Here is an 18005-nt window from a genome sequence, read left to right as displayed (position 1 = left end):
GAAGACCAGGTGATCTTCATTTTAGGCCGACCAGGCGGTCATTTTTTTTGGTCAGCCGGGTAATCTTCATTTTTCGGCCACCCGGAACTCTTTGGCCATCCAGGTGGTCTTCTATTTTGGTCTGCCGGGTGGTCATTTTCTTTGGCCATAATCCGGGGGTTCTTCTATTTTGGTCGGCCAAGTGATCATTTTCTTTGGTCATCTGGGTGGTCTTCTATTAGCTGGCCGGATGATCATTTTCTTTGGTCAGTCGGGTGGTCTTCATTTTTTTGCTGGCCGGTGGTCATTTTCTTTGACCATCTGGGTGGTCTTCTATATTGGTCGGTCGAGTGGTCATTTTCTTTTGCCGACTGGGTGGTCATGTTTATAGTTTTGTCTTGAAGATTTGTCAAGGAGTCTAGCTTGAAAATATGCTTTGAGAGTCTTTTTTGAGAATTCGTTTGAAAAACATATTATGAGTGTTTATTCGGAGTTTGGCGCATGAGTTTGCTTGTGGACTTTAGCGTTGTGCATGAGCTTGATGTGTCATTTTTTCTCTCGATGTCTTATTTATACATTGTGAAAATAACGGCGTAACAGCATCTAATGCGGCTTTTAAATTTATTGGTAAAAATCTAAGCAGTACGTTTTACTCTATTTAGTTTAAGGGGTGCGTTTTCTCTCGTTCATGCCATCAAGGTTGAAAATGTTTTCCAGCTTGGATATATATGTATTGTAATAATTCTCTTACTTAACTAATATATACTTTTTGGTATGAAAAAAAGTAATACATAATTCATATTACTTTGTAATTTAAGGATACAGCGGTTAGTTAGTTTGGCGAACGTGCCTCCAATTACAGACCGGATACGTAATTGAATGCAGAATACCACCAAAAATACCAAGATTTAAACGGTCCTTGGCGGCATCAACTTTTTTTCGTTGAGTTATTGAATTTATTCATCAAATTATACCTAAACTTTTATTGATTTTTTTACAATCACACCGAACGTTAAATGTTGTAATTGATTCCCATTAATTTCCAACTATATGGTTTGCTGTCAGTTATTATATAGCATATAATTGGTCATCTTCATTCGTGTTTACATTTATGTGTTCAGGAGGGGACCCAAAAATTTAAGCCTAAAGGCGGTCGACAATAATACTATAAATATATTTTTGCGTAATAATTCCCAAAAAATTTTATCGTGACATTTGTGTTTCATTTTGATCTCTAATCTATTGATTTTTTTTTAAATATAGCGTTTTGATACTTTCTAAAACAAAAATTATTATTTTATAATGATTTTCATTATCTCGACGACTTCGAATTTTCTAACAAGCTAATATAACTTCTGTTTAAAATATTTCATATAGTAAAATATTCTTAAATTCTAAAAGTTAGATTTTTTTCAAGTGTTTTTAGGCTTAAAATTGATTTTAATTGGTTTTTTTAGAATTACTTGTTTGCATATATAGGAGTTGAATTTCTTAAAAAAATATATATTAAAATGTAACAAATTTATGATTCTAAATGCTCCAAATATACGTCAATATAGAGAAAATCTTGCAAATTTATATTGTAAGTTTTATAGTTAAATGTCAATAATATCAGAACAGACAAAACAAATATGGAAACAAAAATACGAGAGTGTAAAAATTAAATGGAAAAAGGCACTAGAACTTAACAATTTTTTGTTGACGGTACTAATATACTGCATACTGTATATATTTTTATTCGTAAATCAATATAAATATGCGTTTGCATATTCTATATATTTTTAATTGTAAATCACTATATATATATATATATAAATTTATATATATTTACGTTTTCTAAAATATGGGGTGGCATGGGCCACATCCATGGTGAATGTAATTCCGCCCCTGTATGTCTCCTATCCGAATTCTATATTTTACTGCATCGTCAAATTCTAGACTCGTCTTTATTAATAATAATAATAATAATAATAATAAAAACAAATTAACGAATATGAATTGGAAAAATATTTTTCAGAATTTTTAATAGACAATAGAGCTATCTGATTTATTTAGTAAATAAATAAATAACTATTATATAAGAATAATTTGTTTATCTGCAAGTGTTTTGCTATAATTTTAGAAAAAGTGATTTAGCTAAATAGTAATTTAAAGCAATAGTTTTGCAAAATAGTCGAAATTTATCTAAAATTAGTAAATTATTCTAAATGTACAATAATCAAGTTTAAAAAAAAAACCCTAGAATCAATTTTTTAAAACGTAATAAATTGTTTATAATAAAAAAATAATAATCTTTGTGCCGAAAAAAAAATTGATAACTTAAGTTTGATTACTTTGGTAAAAATTTAAAACTTTATCTATTATTTTGTTAATCAATTAGTTTCGAATGACTATTATGTACAATTTTTTACTTTAGAAATATAAATAAATGACTAGATTCCCTTACTATCTTTGGGGCAAAATAAAAATACACTAAACTACAGGGGCTAAAAATAAAATGAACCCTACAAAGTCATCGTTGCGGAGTTATAAATAGACATGAGACTCCCAGCTTCTGATAAACATGCACTGAGTGTTAAATACTTATTTCCTTATTAGCAAATCCTTTTTTGTTCAGTTTTTATAAATTAAAAGCCCCTTGTTAACTAAATTGATCGACTTTATTTCCAAATATGGAGTTGAAAAGGCTAAACTCTTTTCTGGAGAACAAGACCGTCCTGGTCACCGGCTCCACGGGTTTTCTTGCGAAGGGTATTACTACACTACGTTCTCATTCTTTTCATATATTCATTTCCCTCTTAATATAATGAAATTTTATATTATATTCTTAATTTTCTGTGATTGTAGTTTTAGTGGAGAAAATTCTGAGCGTTCAACCAAATGTGAAAAAAATCTATCTTCTCCTAAGAGCACCAGATTCCAGCTCTGCAAGGCAACGCATGAACTCTGAGGTTATACAATTTACTATAATAATATGTAGATATATGGCTGTGTCTGTGTATCTGTGAGCATATATCCCGATTATATAGTATTTATTCTTGTTATTACGCATCAATTTCAAATCTTAGTAGGAAAACAAAAACCTATTCAGGCTTTTCCTTAGACTGAGTAGACCAGTTTACAGTTGCAGAATAATTAGTTTCTTCGATGCATGGCATAAGAGTTAATAATATAAAGTTAATATTAAAGTAATTATTTACATTTTAATATTAAATAAATGATTACTTAGTTTAAATGTATTTCGACCGTGCAGATTGTGGAGAAGGATTTGTTTAGGGTTTTAAGGACAAGATGGGACAAAGCTGGGTTTGAGACTCTGGTAGAAAAATTGCTTCCAGTCCCTGGAGACATTTCTCATGAGAACTTTGGAATTAAAGATTCGGATTTGACGGAAGAGATGTTTAAAGAAGTTGACGTTATTGTCAATTCTGCTGCCACTACCAACTTTGACGATAGGTAATAAATTTTATGTACCCAACATTTCTCATATAGCCCGTGATCGTCTGGTTTTTTCCTATAATATGAAAGGTGGTTCATTACATTTAGTATAAAAAAAAATCTAAAAAGAGGTGGTTCGTTGCTGTCTTTTGTTTTTCTTATTTTAATATAATTTGGTAATAAATTAAATGCGTAGGTATGCGTGGGTCCAGTACTAATGTGTCGTGCATGTGAATAAAATATTGGCAGGTATGACGTGTCCTTGGCAATTAACACAATGGGACCTCTGAATCTTTTGAACTTTGCAAAGAAGTGTACTCAGCTCAAAATTATCATCCACGTATCAACAGGTTCATTTACTATTATCCATCATTATCCCTTAATTCTGAAGATCAATTATTTATAAGCATCGCTCAAGTCTTTTGTCACGACAGCAAAGCATTACGAGTTGTATTAATTACATTGATAAAAAGGGATTAACCGGAATTAACTTTATAGAATTTTGTTTTTAATTAAAAAAGAAATTATCAACGCAATTATATAGTACACCTTTTAGTTTTTAGACAAGATCATTAAGCCTTACAAGTTTTGTGCAGCTACAAACAATATAGAGCCTTGTAGTTTTAAATAGTAAAAGTCACCCACTTAGTTTGTATTTTTGTTATTTTTCAGTATGAAAATTAATTGGCTAAATTAGTTAGTATATTACAGTTTGACACGAATTACATCACAGGACCACCCAACTGTATTTCACAGCTGCTGTACCGTATATTAACTAACAGATTTCAAGTTTCAACACTTTTCAAGCAAAAAATAATAATAAAGTTCAACGTTTAATATTATTTATTTGCCGTTTTCAGCATATGTCTGTGGTGAACAAGAGGGACTGGTACATGAAAAGGCATTCGAGATGGGTGATACACTAAAGGAAACTTCATGTAAATTAGACATTAATTTTGAAAATAAGTTGGGGAGAGAGAAGGTGAAGCAATTAAGATCCGAAGGTGTTTCAGAAAAAGATATTACTATTCAGCTCAAGAATTTTGGAATGGAAAGGTGATCTTTTACTTTTAAGCCCCTATACATAAACATAGCACAAATGTGTACCACTATTATTACTAATGTCATTTTCAAAAACTTTATTTATTATCAGGGCAAAATTGTTTGGATGGCCAAATACATACAGTTTCACCAAGGCAATGGGAGAAATGAATTTACGCGAATTTAATGATCAAAATATCCCAATCGTCATAATCCGTCCAACTATTATTGCTAGCACGTACAAGCATCCATTCCCTGGTTGGATTGAAGGCATTAAGTAGGTTATATATATATATATATATATATATATATATATATATATATATATATATCTGTGTGTGTGTGTACTAATCAATTGATCTAAATAAAGATAAATTTTTCAGCGTATGTAACTGCTAATGCGTAATTATGAACTACAGAACTATGGATGCTGTGATAGCTGGGTACTGCAAAGGAAAACTGACAAGCTTTTATGCTAGTCCTTCACTGATACTCGACATTGTAAGTGAAGACGATGAAAACAAAAAACTCCAATATTACAGTCATTTAATACAACACTGTAAATGAATCTCATAATGGAAGATATTTTCTATCACAAATATTACAGTCATTTAATACAACACTGTAAATGAATCTCATAATGGAAGATATTTTCTATCACAAATTAAACAAAAACGTAAACAAAAAAAATATATATCATTTATATTTTTTTCTGACAATTAATAATTTTATAAACGTTGTATCCAATTAGAAAACTTCAAACGAAGATAATATTTAAAATTAACATATATATATATATATATATATATATATATATATATATATAAATATAGCTTGCATTTGTTTACTTGGTTGTAAAATTAGGTTTTCTTAATTTTTAATTCATCGCAGATTCCGGCGGATATGGTAGTGAATGCAATTATAGTGGCGATGGTAACCCATGCAAATAAGCCATCGAACAATAAAATCATGATTTACCAAATGGGATCTTCACTGAGAAATCCCGTGAGTTTCTCTACCATGCAAAGTTTTGGGTGTCGATACTTCGCAGAAAGCCCACTGGCTGACAAGGAAGGAAATCCAATTATTGTTGGAAAACCAAATATGTGGAATAGCCTATTTACCTTCAAAATTTACATGATGATCCGCTTTGGCTTGCCCCTGAAGGTTTGTTCTAAATCATCAGAATATAAAAATAAATAAAGTAACTTCATCTCGATTTTTTTTTTTTTTTTTTTTTTTACATTTTTGTTGTTGTTGAACTCTTTGATAGATGTTTCAATTGGCGAATATAGCCCTTTTCGGGTTATTCCAAGACGAGTACACTAATAGGCAGAGAAAATTCAGTTTAGCATTGCGGTTGGTGGAAATTTACAAACCATATTTGATGTTCAAGGGCGTGTAAGTACTTCTCATCATCTGTAAAATTTTTAATTAGAACTACTAGTTAGTACAGTTAACGTTGGATCATTCGTTTTGTCAATAATGCCTGTTTAATTTATTGTCCTGTAAAAACTATTACAGATTTGACGACAAGAATGCCGAGGAGCTACAGAAGAAAACAATGGCTATTTTCGTGGACGCAAATTTATTTAACTTCGATCCCAAATGCATTGATTGGGAAGACTTTATCATGGACTCTCACATTCCTGGTCTTGTAAAATATGCCATCAAGCAGTGATTCGAAAAATGTGTTGTGTTGCGATGGAAAGTCTTGCATCTAAGACTATATGAATAAGTATAAATATTTTCATGTATTACAAAAAAAAAAAAAAAAAAAAAATTCTCTCCCTTGGCAGTTGATTATAAAAAAAAAATCCCTTATCTATTGTAATAGAGATTTAAGACAATTGATTTTTGTCCTTGCTGTACAAAAGATTATTTAATTTTATACTTTTTTTCTGTTTAGATGTTGTCCTTTATTTTAGAGGTTATATTATTGGTTAATTGGAATGATGTGATTATTCATAGAGATTTTGGGATATTTTATTTGGTTTGCTAGATATATAGCCTTATAAATAGATAATTAAATAGTTATATAGTGAATTTTTTGTTAATTGTAAATAAATAACTATGCATTTTAATTAGTATGGTAAAAAATTTACGTTACACCCAAAATATTCCCGCGTCTTAGTTCACAATTAATAATAATAAAAATAGGCGCATAGTGAAGTTCACAAAAATTGAGAAATAAATATAGATAAAACGTTAATAAACATCCCATAATCGTAAGACACAAAGTGATATATATATATATATATATATATATATATATATATATATATATAAAATGTTCGAATTGTCTACATGATGATGACATATCATCGGAATCGGAATGACTATTTACCTATATAATGAACAAAACCTTGGCTATTTAACAGTTCACAAACTTTTAGAGTTCGTTTGGAACCCGAAAATAGGAGGTTAATGAAAATGGAATCCTTCTTATTTTTCTTTTTTTATTTGGATGGAGGAAAAATATGATGAAAATATGAGAGATGGTGTATAACTAAAGTGAGAATCCTATTTTTCGGACATATCGGATGAAAAATGAAATTTTTTTCAAATTATCTATGTGTAGATCCACGTTTGTATGTATCTTCCTAACTTTCTCTTCAATTTTCCCTCTTATTTTGTATGACTTCCCTTTTATTTTATTTTTATGACTTTCAATCACAATCTAAAATTTTAACTTTCCTTCTTGTTTTTTCTATTTTCAGTTTTTTCTTATATTTTCACTTGTCCTTTTACTTTTTAGGTTCCAAACGGACTTTTAGTAGCTTATAATTAGTTACTTAGAGATTTGTTAATTTTATACTACTGTACGATTTTTTAAGTGGTTATTGTTAATTTCATGGTCTCTAGACAGTTTTAGGTTCGTGGCCACGTTTTAATACTCGTTTAACTAGTCTTTATATAATTGCTAACTTCTCCAATATACTCGATTTTTCTATTGGCTTATGAGCTTGCCGTGTTTCTCTGTATAAATGGCCCATAGCTCAGACTTCTTTGCCAGCGACATACCACGCTGACCGATTCAAGTCAACTCAAATTCATTACCATTGTTTTGTTAGTGATTAATCAGAAATGTGAAAGATTATTTTACCCAGTGATGGATCTAGAGCTTTAGTCCAGGGGCACATAATAATTTTTTACGAGTAATTATAATATAGTTTTGATACTTTTTTACATTATTTTGTTCGTCAAAGAAACTTGTATTTTCAAATACAAAACATAAGATTACAAAAAACTTGAAATGGAAGTGTAGATCTTTGAACGTTGGCTTTTGATCTAGCGTAAACCATATAGAACAAGTTTAAAAACGAGAGGCAAATTATAAAGATATAAAGAACAAGTTTAAAAAACGAGAGGCAAATATGTAATCATATAGAAAGAATTTGTTTAAAGGATGGATAAAAAGGAAAGGAAAGGAATTCCAAAAGTACATGAGGCAAACATTAAAAAGAACAATAAGGTTCAGAAATTTAAAAAAAAAAAAAAAAAAAAAAAGATAAAACAATGAGGCAAACATTAAAAAGAACAATAAGGTTCAGAAATTAAAAAAAAAAATAGATAAAACAAAAGTAAAAGAATGTAAAACACAGTTCTTTAAAAATGCAAGAGTTGGGAATGGAACACAGGATGTGGAGAAGTATTAGAGATGAAGGACCTAACATCGACCATCAAATTTTAGACTTGAAAAGAGATTATAAAAAATATTGTTTCCAATCAAATTTCCTTATTAAAAAAATCATACTTAATTTTAAATATATAACTCAAATTACTAAAAGAAAAAGAAATACGGTAACAATATGGAGCATTTAACTTAAATTTAAGAATGATAAATATTAATTAAAAAAAAACTCAAGTTTGATGGAGATATTAACATTACTAGCTAATTTATTTTGTTCACTATTGCACTTGATGTATAGTATGAAAAAAGTCAAATTGTGTAATCATATACGCTCAAAACAAGTTTAAATTTATTAACAAAACAATTTTATATACGCTAAAAAATGAGAGACAAATCATAAAGATATAAAGAACAAGTTTAAAAAAGGAGAGGCAAATAGGTAATCATATAGAAAGAATTTGCGTAAAGGGATAAAAAGAAAGGAAAGGAATTCCAAAAGTACACTACTACAAATGTTGGATTACACAACGGAAATTCCACAACGGAACACAGTACCGTTGTGGAATCTATATGCTTCCACAACGGTACAGTCGTACCGTTGTAGAATGTCCAAGATTCAACAACGGGACACCGTACCGTTGTGGAATATCCAGGATTCCACAACGGTACCACAGTACCGTTGTGAAATCTTTATGATTCCACAACGGTACTGTAGTACCGTTGTGGAATTCTGGACATTCCACAACGGTACAGTGACCCGTTGTTGGATCTCGCCGCGGCCAAGGCTCAAACTCGCCGCGGCCAAACTTTTCCACAACGGTACACTGTACCGTTGTGGGAAAGGTATGAAGTCAGACATCTCGCCGCGGCGAAACTTATGAGTCGCCGCGGCGAATCGATTCCACAACGGGACAATAACCCGTTGTGGAAATTTTTTACGACATTTCGCCGCGGCGAAGGCTGAAACTCGCCGCGGCGAAATGTCGTAAAAAATTTTAGGGCTTCACTATAAAAGCCTCATTTCGATTTCTTTTTTCATTTTTTACACTTTCTCTCGCCTCAGACCTTCATTTCGGCCGATTCTGTGCCATTTCTCCTCCCAAACCAACCTTGAAACTTCGCCGCCATTTCGCCGCCGCCAAATCTCGCCGCCCTCCTCGCCGAAGCAAAATCTCGCCGTGCTCTTCTTTCTTTCTCTCGGTGTCGCCTCCCTTGCTCTCTCTCCCACCAAATTCTTTTATCAAGGTATGTTTTTATCTCAATTTCATATCAAAATCCTAATTTTTATGAATACTTTGTGTGATTTATAAACTAATTTATGATTTTGGTTGATTTTGGTTGTAATTTATGATATTGGGGGTGTAGATTTGGCCGAAATTAGGGTTTTTTATTTTGGGTTTTTTGTTCTAATTTATGATTTTGGGTATAATGTTATTTTAGATTTAAAATGAGTTGTATTTTGATATTGTAGTTAAATTGAGGTCGGATTTGAGTTTGAATTTGTGTTTGTGATGAGTTTTATGTTTTATTTATTTGAATATAATGTGTTTTTATATGTATTTAGTGTTGAATTGAGTTTAATTTTGTGTTGAAGATGATTTATTGTTTGAAAATGTTGTTGAATTTGAGTTTGAAATGATTTGTTCAATTAGGTGAAAATGGGCCGTTCAAAGACAACCGCCGGTCACAAAGAAGCCGCCCCTAGCTCTTCTCGCCCCCCCACAAAAAAAAATAAGAGGTCTCGTCAAGCCGAACCCGAACCCGTAGTGGATTATAATAGTCGGGTATTCACTAGCAAGGCCGCAGAAGAACGCTACGACATCCTCGTTCAACGAAGTCCGATCTTTGAACGAGGGTTGAAGGTGAGCTCAACCACGCCTATAGGGTCTCAAATCAACAATACCATCGAAGGTTTCTCTTGGAGAAAATTTTGTGCCACACCCGAGCACAAAGCAAACGTTACGCTCATGTACGAATTCTACGCGAACTTACCAGATCACGAGGATGATGTGGTGACGGTTCGTGGTGTAGACGTTGATTGTAGTGTCGGAGCCATCAACGCATTGCTAGGAACCCCGGACATCGAATTTGAGAATGAGGGTTATCGACAATGGTTGAGAAATCCTAATCTCGATGAAATGTTGAGTTTGTTGACTACTCCAGGAGAGAATTGGGTCATGGACAAAGGAGTTAGAAAGCTTTTCCGTAAATCACTGACGAGGTTAGACTTTTCTTCTTTTTTGCGTGTATTATTTTATCTATTGTATGTTTTAAATAGAACGGTGTTTATTTTTTCTATTAATTGCATGTTTTAAATATAACGGTGTTTAATTTACAGGCTCGCAAAAACGTGGATTTATTTCATTTGCTCCCGTCTCTTTCCGATAAAGCACTTCACCCGTCTCGACGAGGAACATGTCCATCTTTTGTTTTGTATCATTCGTGGTAACACCATCAACGTCGGTCGATTCATCTACAATTGGATGAAGAGAATCGACTACAAGAATATCAAAAATGGGTTTCCGTATCCGTCAATCATCTACGGCTTGTGTCTGAATGCCGGTGTTGGAGGCGCAAAACACGACACAACCAAGAAGTGTGGGGCGCCTATTAATGACAAGACGATCGAGAGATACATTGTCAAAGAGCCGGAAGAGGAGGAAGAGGATGAAGAAGATGAGGATGAACCGTCACTCAACGAGCCACTGTTGTGTTTACAACCACCTCCGGGGTATGATCCCGCCACCCAAGAGTACATTGCTCGGTGTAGCCACTATCTCGTTGGCGGGTATCAACACACCCAAGATTACATGTACCAACAAGGACAATATGGCGCCGCGACTTTCGAAGGATTGAACGAGCTGATTGGTCGATGGGACATCAATCAGGAGAATCAATACCGGTTTCCTCCATATCCTCAATACACATACTATCAGGCGCAAGCACCGCAATGGCCACCGCATATGGCACCTCCTCAGTACCCGGGGCCACCACCACCACCACCACAACCACCTACGAATGACAACGACGACAACGAGTAAATTTTTTTATGTGTTTTTTGAAACCTTCTAAGTTTAATAATTGTTTTCATCTTTTTTTTATGTGTGTGAGACTTAAATATTTATGTCTTTATGTGTGTTTGATACTTGTTTCATATTTTAATTTGTGTTTGAGACTCGTTATGGTATTGTATGAATTTATGTTTGAGACTTGTTATGGTATTGTTATGGTATTGAATGGATGATTTGAGTATTTAAAATTTATGTATTGATTGTGTTTGATATTACTTCAGATTAAAAAGTAATAACTATAGATTCTCCCCGATGAAGAAGACATTAGCCGCGGCCACATGTTGTTTTGGCTGCGGCGAGTCATCTTCGCCGCGGCGTGTTTATAAATGGCCGCGGCGAATTGGGTTCCTAAAAAAACATAGACTCTGGAACTTATTTCGCCGCGGCCAGTTGTTCTATTGGCCGCGGCGAGACATCTTGGCCGCGGCGTGTTTTGTACATGGCCGCGGCGAAGTGGGTTCCTAAAAAAACATAGACTCTGGAACTTATTTCGCCGCGGCCAGGTGTTCTAATGGCCGCGGCGAGACATCTTGGCCGCGGCGTGTTTTGTACATGACCGCGGCGAAGTGGGTTCCTAAAAAAACATAGACTCTGGAACTTATTTCGCCGCGGCCAGGTGTTCTATTGGCCGCGGCGAGACATCTTGGCCGCGGCGTGTTTTGTACATGGCCGCGGCGAAGTGGGTTCCTAAAAAAACAAAGTATCTGGAACTTATTTCGCCGCGGCCAGTTGGTCTATTGGCCGCGGCGCGATATCATCATGGCCGCGGCGTGTTTTATACATGGCCGCAGCGTGTTTTCATCATGGCCGCGGCGAGTTATCATGGCCGCGGCGAGTTATTAAGCCTTGACGTTTTATAGTCTTGGAAGCGGCCATATTAGTATTTATCAACAGGATATTAACAATAATTATATAAAGTATATATCATAAAATAAACTAAAATACATATTTTTTTTTGTTTTCACACTAAAATATGATTGATATCCGAACGATGTAAATGAGAAACATCATCATCATCAAAATCTTCGATCTCTTCATCAACAAGTGGCAAGCCGGATGTGAATGGGGGGATATTAGACATGTTGTCGTCTTCATCTTCTTCAATATTTCTCGCTTTCATGTGAACCACTAATGACAAATCTGGATTGACGGGTTCTGGTACGTAAAACACTTGAGTTGCTTGTGAGGCCAAAATAAATGAATCATTCTCGTAACTTGTACGTCGAAAGTCGACAATCGTAACTCCGTCTTTATCAACTTTAACATGATTGTTGTCTGCCCATTTGCACTTAAACAAAGCTATTCGTAGCCCACAATAATCAAGTTCCCAAATGTCTTCAATGTACCCATAATAGTTCATAAAAGCTTTTTTTGGATTTTTATCCTTTGCCGAAGAAACGTGTAATGCTTCAGCAAGTAATGTAACACCACTATTTTGAACGGGATGCTTGTTGTCTCTTTCTTTGGTGTAAAAAGTAAAACCATTAACAGACCAAGCAGTGTACCTTGTAACCATTGCCGAAAGACCGCCAGATATTTTGCTCAACGTTTCTGAATGTCCTGATTCTTGAAATAATCGTTTTCCAAGCCACTTTTGAAACAAACGATTGTGCTCTTCTTGTAACCATTTTTCATTTTTAGCTCTTTTTGGATCATTTTCCCTCAATTCTTTCAAATGAATATCCACAAACGGCGTGACCTCGGAAACGTTATGCAAGACATGGAGACTGGCTTGCTCCCACTCTTTCCGGTTGACGATAGAATAAGTACCTATACATAACCACTCATATAAGTAGTGGTCCTCTCATGAATAAGTTAAATACACAAAAGAAAGTGTCAGAAAACATACCTGTAGATAAAGCTTTTGATTCATGACTTGTGTTCTTTGGCAACCCAATCGCGTCTGCATTAGTTAAATACTCCGAACAAAATTCAACGGACTCCTCAGCTATATAGTTTTCTACTATGCTCCCTTCCGGTCTATTGTAGTTCTTCACATAACTCTTCAACACTTTCATGTAACGTTCGATTGGATACATCCAACGTAAAAATACGGGCCCACATAATTTCACTTCACGTACCAAGTGAACAGTTAAGTGAATCATGATGTCAAAAAACGAAGGTGGGAAAAACTTCTCTAGCATGCATAGAGTTTTTACCAACTCCGATTGCATGGAATCCAACCGAGTAGGATCAATAACCTTCGAGCAAATCGAGTTGAAGAATACACATATCTTGGATATTGCAAATCTCACATCGGGTGACAAAATTCCACGCAAGGCGAGAGGTAACATTTGTTGTAGAAGCACATGACAATCGTGAGTCTTCATTCCAATAAGTCTCAAATCTTTCATAGATACAAATCTCGTATAGTTTGAAGAATGACCATCGGGAACTTTGATAGACGCAAACCATTTACACAACTTCTTCTTCTCCTTCCGATCTAGAGTATACTTAGCCGCTGGAAATTTAGTTTTTTGTCCGACCTCCTCATCGGCGTGCAAAATACTTCTTATATTCAGCTCCTTGAGATCCCTTCTAGATTTTATTCCGTCTTTCGATTTATGTGGATCATCAAGAAGAGTACCGATAACGGATTCGCAAACATTTTTCTCGATATGCATAACATCCAGACAATTCCGAACGTAGTGCGTCTTCCAATACGGAAGGTCATAAAATATCGATTTCTTCTTCCAAGGATTCTCTTGAAATGACTCTTTAGTACTAGCACGACGCTTTCTTTTTCCAAGGACTTCATTGACGTTTTTTACCATCTCGTAGACATCTTCACCAGACAAAATTCGAGGAGGGAGCCGTTCTTCTGTGTTGCCATCAAATGCTTGTTTTAACCTTCTAAATGGGTGGTCTCTTGGTAAAAATCTTCTATGCCCGAGAAAAACAGTCTTCTTACTATGCTTCAACCGAATGGAAGATGTGTCTTTCATACAAATAGGACAACCAATCGAGCATTTCACAGAATATCCTGACAAATTTCCATAGGCCGGAAAGTCGTTAATAGTCCACAATAACATTGCCCGTAAGTTGAAAGAATCTCGACGATAAGCGTCTTTAACCTCATAGCCCTTATCCCATAACATCTTCAAATCATCAACAAGCGGTGCCAAATAAACATCGATATCATTACCTGGTTGACTCGATCCTGATATCAGAAGCGTTAACATCAAGAACTTTCTCTTCATACAGAGTTTTGGAGGGAGATTGTAGTTCACCAATATAACCGGCCAAACACTGTATTTACTGCTCATCATGCTAAACGGGTTCATACCATCAGTTGCTAAACCAAGATGAAGATTTCGGGGATCAGCACTGAAATCCTTATACTCAAAATCAAAGGATTTCCATTGGGCAGCATCGGCAGGATGTCTGAGAACACCATCATTGACACGTTTTTCGGAGTGCCAAACCATGTTCTTCGCGTGTTTGGCACTATTAAACATTCGTCAGAAGCGTGGCATTGGAGGAATGTACCATAACGACTGTAATCATAAAAAAACAATAAGAAGCATACCATTATAGGCTATACATGTATTTGATAATCGAGTAGTGAAAACATACCTTAACTGGAACTCCTTTGACTTCGTCACGTGGCATTTTACCCTTCTTCCACCTCGACTCTTTGCAGATCGGACATTCATCTAGATTTTCATGCTCGTGTCTATATAAAATACAATCATTCGGGCACGCATGGAACTTCTCGTACTTCATACCTAATGTGCCCAAAGTCTTCGCCTCATACATACTTAAAGGAACTTTATTGTCTTTCGGAAAGGCTTCTTTAAGTGTTTCCAACAATTTTGTAAAGCTAGAGTTTGTCCAACCACCCGACGCCTTCAAATGAAACAACGTAACTAAAAACGACAACTTCGAAAAGCTTGTACACCCTTCGTATAATGGTGTCTCCGCATCAATCATCATCGACTCAAACAACTCCGGCCGGTCAACAAAATCGTCCTCCAAATCATTCATCATTCTGGGCATATCATCAACATCATTTTCAATATCATCAACGCTATTGTTTATCGTCGAACGAAAAACCTCACCATGATAGTACCATCTTTGATAGGAGGTCATTATTCCATACGCAAACAAATGGGTTCGAACAACATCAAGCGAAAAATGCCTATGATTTCCACATCGAACACAAGGGCAACGAATAGATTTCACGTCGTCCATATTATCTCTAGCGAATTTACAAAACTCATCTACACCTTCTTGATATATCTCAGTTAATCTATTCTCCCACATCCATTTTTTCATCTTCAATGATAGAAAATCCTAGATTTTACAACAAATACCCATTCTAATTACCAAGTTATAAAAAACAAGTATATTCAAAGCATGTAGGAGAATAACTTACAAGATTTGGACGTATAGTTGAGAGTGATAACCAAGAATGGCGCAGAACAGGTCAGAATTAGGTTTGGAGTGGGTTTCCGAATGAGGTTTTGAGATTAGAAAGTGAAAATGACGAGAAATTTTAATTTATAGATCCAGTGCGCGATGTTTCGCCGCGGCTAACACTATACCTAGCCGCGGCGAATAGATTCCACAACGGGACAATCGTCCCGTTGTGGAATACACTCGCCGCGGCGAAAGAAATACATTGCCGCGGCGAAATGAGTTCCAGTAAATCTGAGAACTGTTCGCCGCGGCTATACTATACTTTGGCTGCGGCCAGGTATATCACGCCGCGGCGAACTGCATACGTGGCCGCGGCGAAATGAGTTTCAGGGGCTATGTAAATCTGTGAACTATTTCGCCGCGGCCACGTATGAAGATCGCCGCGGCGTGAATGTTTCGCCGCGGCTAAGTATCTACATGGCCGCGGCGAAATGAGTTCCAGGGGCTATGTAAATCTGTGAACTATGTCGCCGCGGCCACGTATGAAGATCGCCGCGGCCAAAATGTTTCGCCGCGGCCAATCAGATACGTGGCCGCGGCGAAATATTCCACAACGGGACGGTCATACCGTTGTGGAATGAACTCGCCGCGGCGACGTTGGACTTTGGCCGCGGTGAAATATCGCGGTCAGACCCTAAAACAGTTTTCCCACTCGATTTTTTTCAAAATTTTCAGAAATTTCATTTTTCTTCTTCTTCTCTCTTTCTCTTCGACCCACCCTCTTCTTCTCTCTTTCTCTCCGACCCACACCCACTCCGTCGCCGTCGTCTCTCTCTCTCCTCTTCTTTCTCGGCCGCCGTCCCTCTCTCTCCTCTCTTCTTCCTCGGCCGCCGTCCCTCTCTCTCCTCTCTTCTTCCTCGGCCGCCGTCCCTCTCTCTCCTCTCTTCTTCCTCGGCCGCCGTCCCTCTCTCTCCTCTCTTCTTCCTCGGTCGCCGTCCTTCTCTCTCCTCTCTTCTTCACAAATTTCTAAGTCCACAAAACCTTGCCTCCGACCACAACCCTCCGACCACAAGTCCCGACAACGTCATTGACGTTTTATCTCTCCACCACGCCTCCGTGCTCGTCATCTTCACTCCGGGTAAGTGTTTTTTCTATGTAATTTGTATTTTTATGTTGAAATTAGGTTATGGGTAAGTGTTTTTTTTATGTAATTTGTATTTTTATGTTGAAATTAGGTTAGAATTGTGTATTTGTGTTTAAGTTATATAGAAATTGAATATGGAATTTGATATTTATGTAGAAAATTAGTGTGGAATCGAATTTCGATTTGAGTTTATATTGAAATTGGTTTGAATTGAAATTGAATTTAAGTTTGAGTTTGTGTTGGAATTGGTTTGAATTGAGTTTATGTTGAATTTTGTTTTTTCATAGATTATGTCTAATACGTCCACTAGTACCGTTAGCGGTAAACGGAGATCCACCAATATCGATGGTCCCGGGAAAAGAAGAAATACTCTTATGCCCAAGATTAATAAGGTTAAAACTCTTGGTAAAAAGATAAACGTCAAATTTAATGATAGAGATGAACCATTGGATAAGGAGGGTGATGAGTTATCGAGTTATTTTGGCGTGTTAGCTAGAGAACACGTTCCAATTTCGATGATCGATTGGAGACTAAAAGAGCATAAACAGCTAAAAGAAAGGATTTGGAACGAAATATGTGAAGCATTTACGGTCCCTATCGAACTTAAGAATAATTGTCTTATGAGAGTTGGAGAAGCGGCGAGGTTATTCCGTCACGAGCTATACAACGATCTAGTCAAAGACAACCTCAATGATCCAAGCGTCTTGAAGAGGCCGGAATACGTTTTAAAACGCTATGGAAATATCACCGAAGAAGATTGGATAAAATTTGTTGAGTATAGACGTTCCGATATGTTCAAATAATCATCGGACAATGGGAAAGAAATAGCGAGGAAGAACGTGTACAAATCTAGAACCGGCCGCAATGGATATCGAAAACTTGATCAACAAAAGGTTAGATTTACATGTTTTATTTTGTTGTCCATGTTTCATAATATTTATTAATTAATTTGTGGTATTGCTTGATAATAGTACGAGGAAACGGGTGAATGGCCTACAAAAGAGGTTTTATGGGTTGAGTCGAGAATGAAGGGAAAATCATCTCAAGAAGTTACGGATGAGTCTATGGAAAGTGTCTTGCAATCTAAGGAACATCCCGGTCGTGTTCGTGGGCAATCTAAATACTCGTCAAGTTGCAATTCCGTATCTCGTCGGTCAAACTCGAGTGACGAGGTAACTAAGTTACGTCGAGAAATGTGTGAGTTAAAATCTTTCATTATGAAAGCCTTAACTCAAAATGGTTTGAGTCTCAAAGATGCTAATGACGAGTTGCCTAGTGTCCTACGTCCCACAAATGAAGAGGAAAATATTGGTGTTGATGAAGAGATGCCTAAGGG

The 18005-nt window shown here is 35.8% G+C and overlaps 1 protein-coding gene across 1 annotated transcript; it reads left to right on the top strand.

Annotated features, from left to right (window-relative positions):
• The first annotated feature begins 2552 nt into the window (after positions 1–2552).
• On the top strand, positions 2553–6366 carry LOC149381239 (fatty acyl-CoA reductase 1-like). The gene is made up of 10 exons (XM_089629981.1): positions 2553–2730; positions 2827–2930; positions 3233–3435; positions 3667–3767; positions 4278–4473; positions 4571–4735; positions 4878–4959; positions 5350–5625; positions 5732–5859; positions 5983–6366. The coding sequence occupies exons 1-10, from the start codon at positions 2652–2654 to the stop codon at positions 6137–6139; spliced, it is 1491 nt and encodes a 496-aa protein (XP_089486107.1). The 5' UTR covers positions 2553–2651; the 3' UTR covers positions 6140–6366.
• Positions 6367–18005: the final 11639 nt, after the last annotated feature.

The sequence above is a fragment of the Urtica dioica genome, chromosome 11 (assembly GCF_054948205.1).
Source record: "Urtica dioica subsp. dioica isolate 48M chromosome 11, U.dioica_male_clone48M_v1_H2, whole genome shotgun sequence".
Lineage (NCBI taxonomy): Eukaryota > Viridiplantae > Streptophyta > Magnoliopsida > Rosales > Urticaceae > Urtica > Urtica dioica.
This window is presented reverse-complemented; position numbering and strand designations above follow the sequence as displayed.

Excerpts from the sequence above, each read along its gene's own strand:
- LOC149381239 (XM_089629981.1), top strand. The coding sequence starts at position 2,652 with ATGGAGTTGAAAAGGCTAAACTCTTTTCTGGAGAACAAGACCGTCCTG. Across the intron at positions 3,768-4,277 it reads TATCATCCACGTATCAACAG|CATATGTCTGTGGTGAACAA; the intron begins GTTCATTTACTA and ends TGCCGTTTTCAG. Across the intron at positions 5,626-5,731 it reads GCTTTGGCTTGCCCCTGAAG|ATGTTTCAATTGGCGAATAT; the intron begins GTTTGTTCTAAA and ends ACTCTTTGATAG.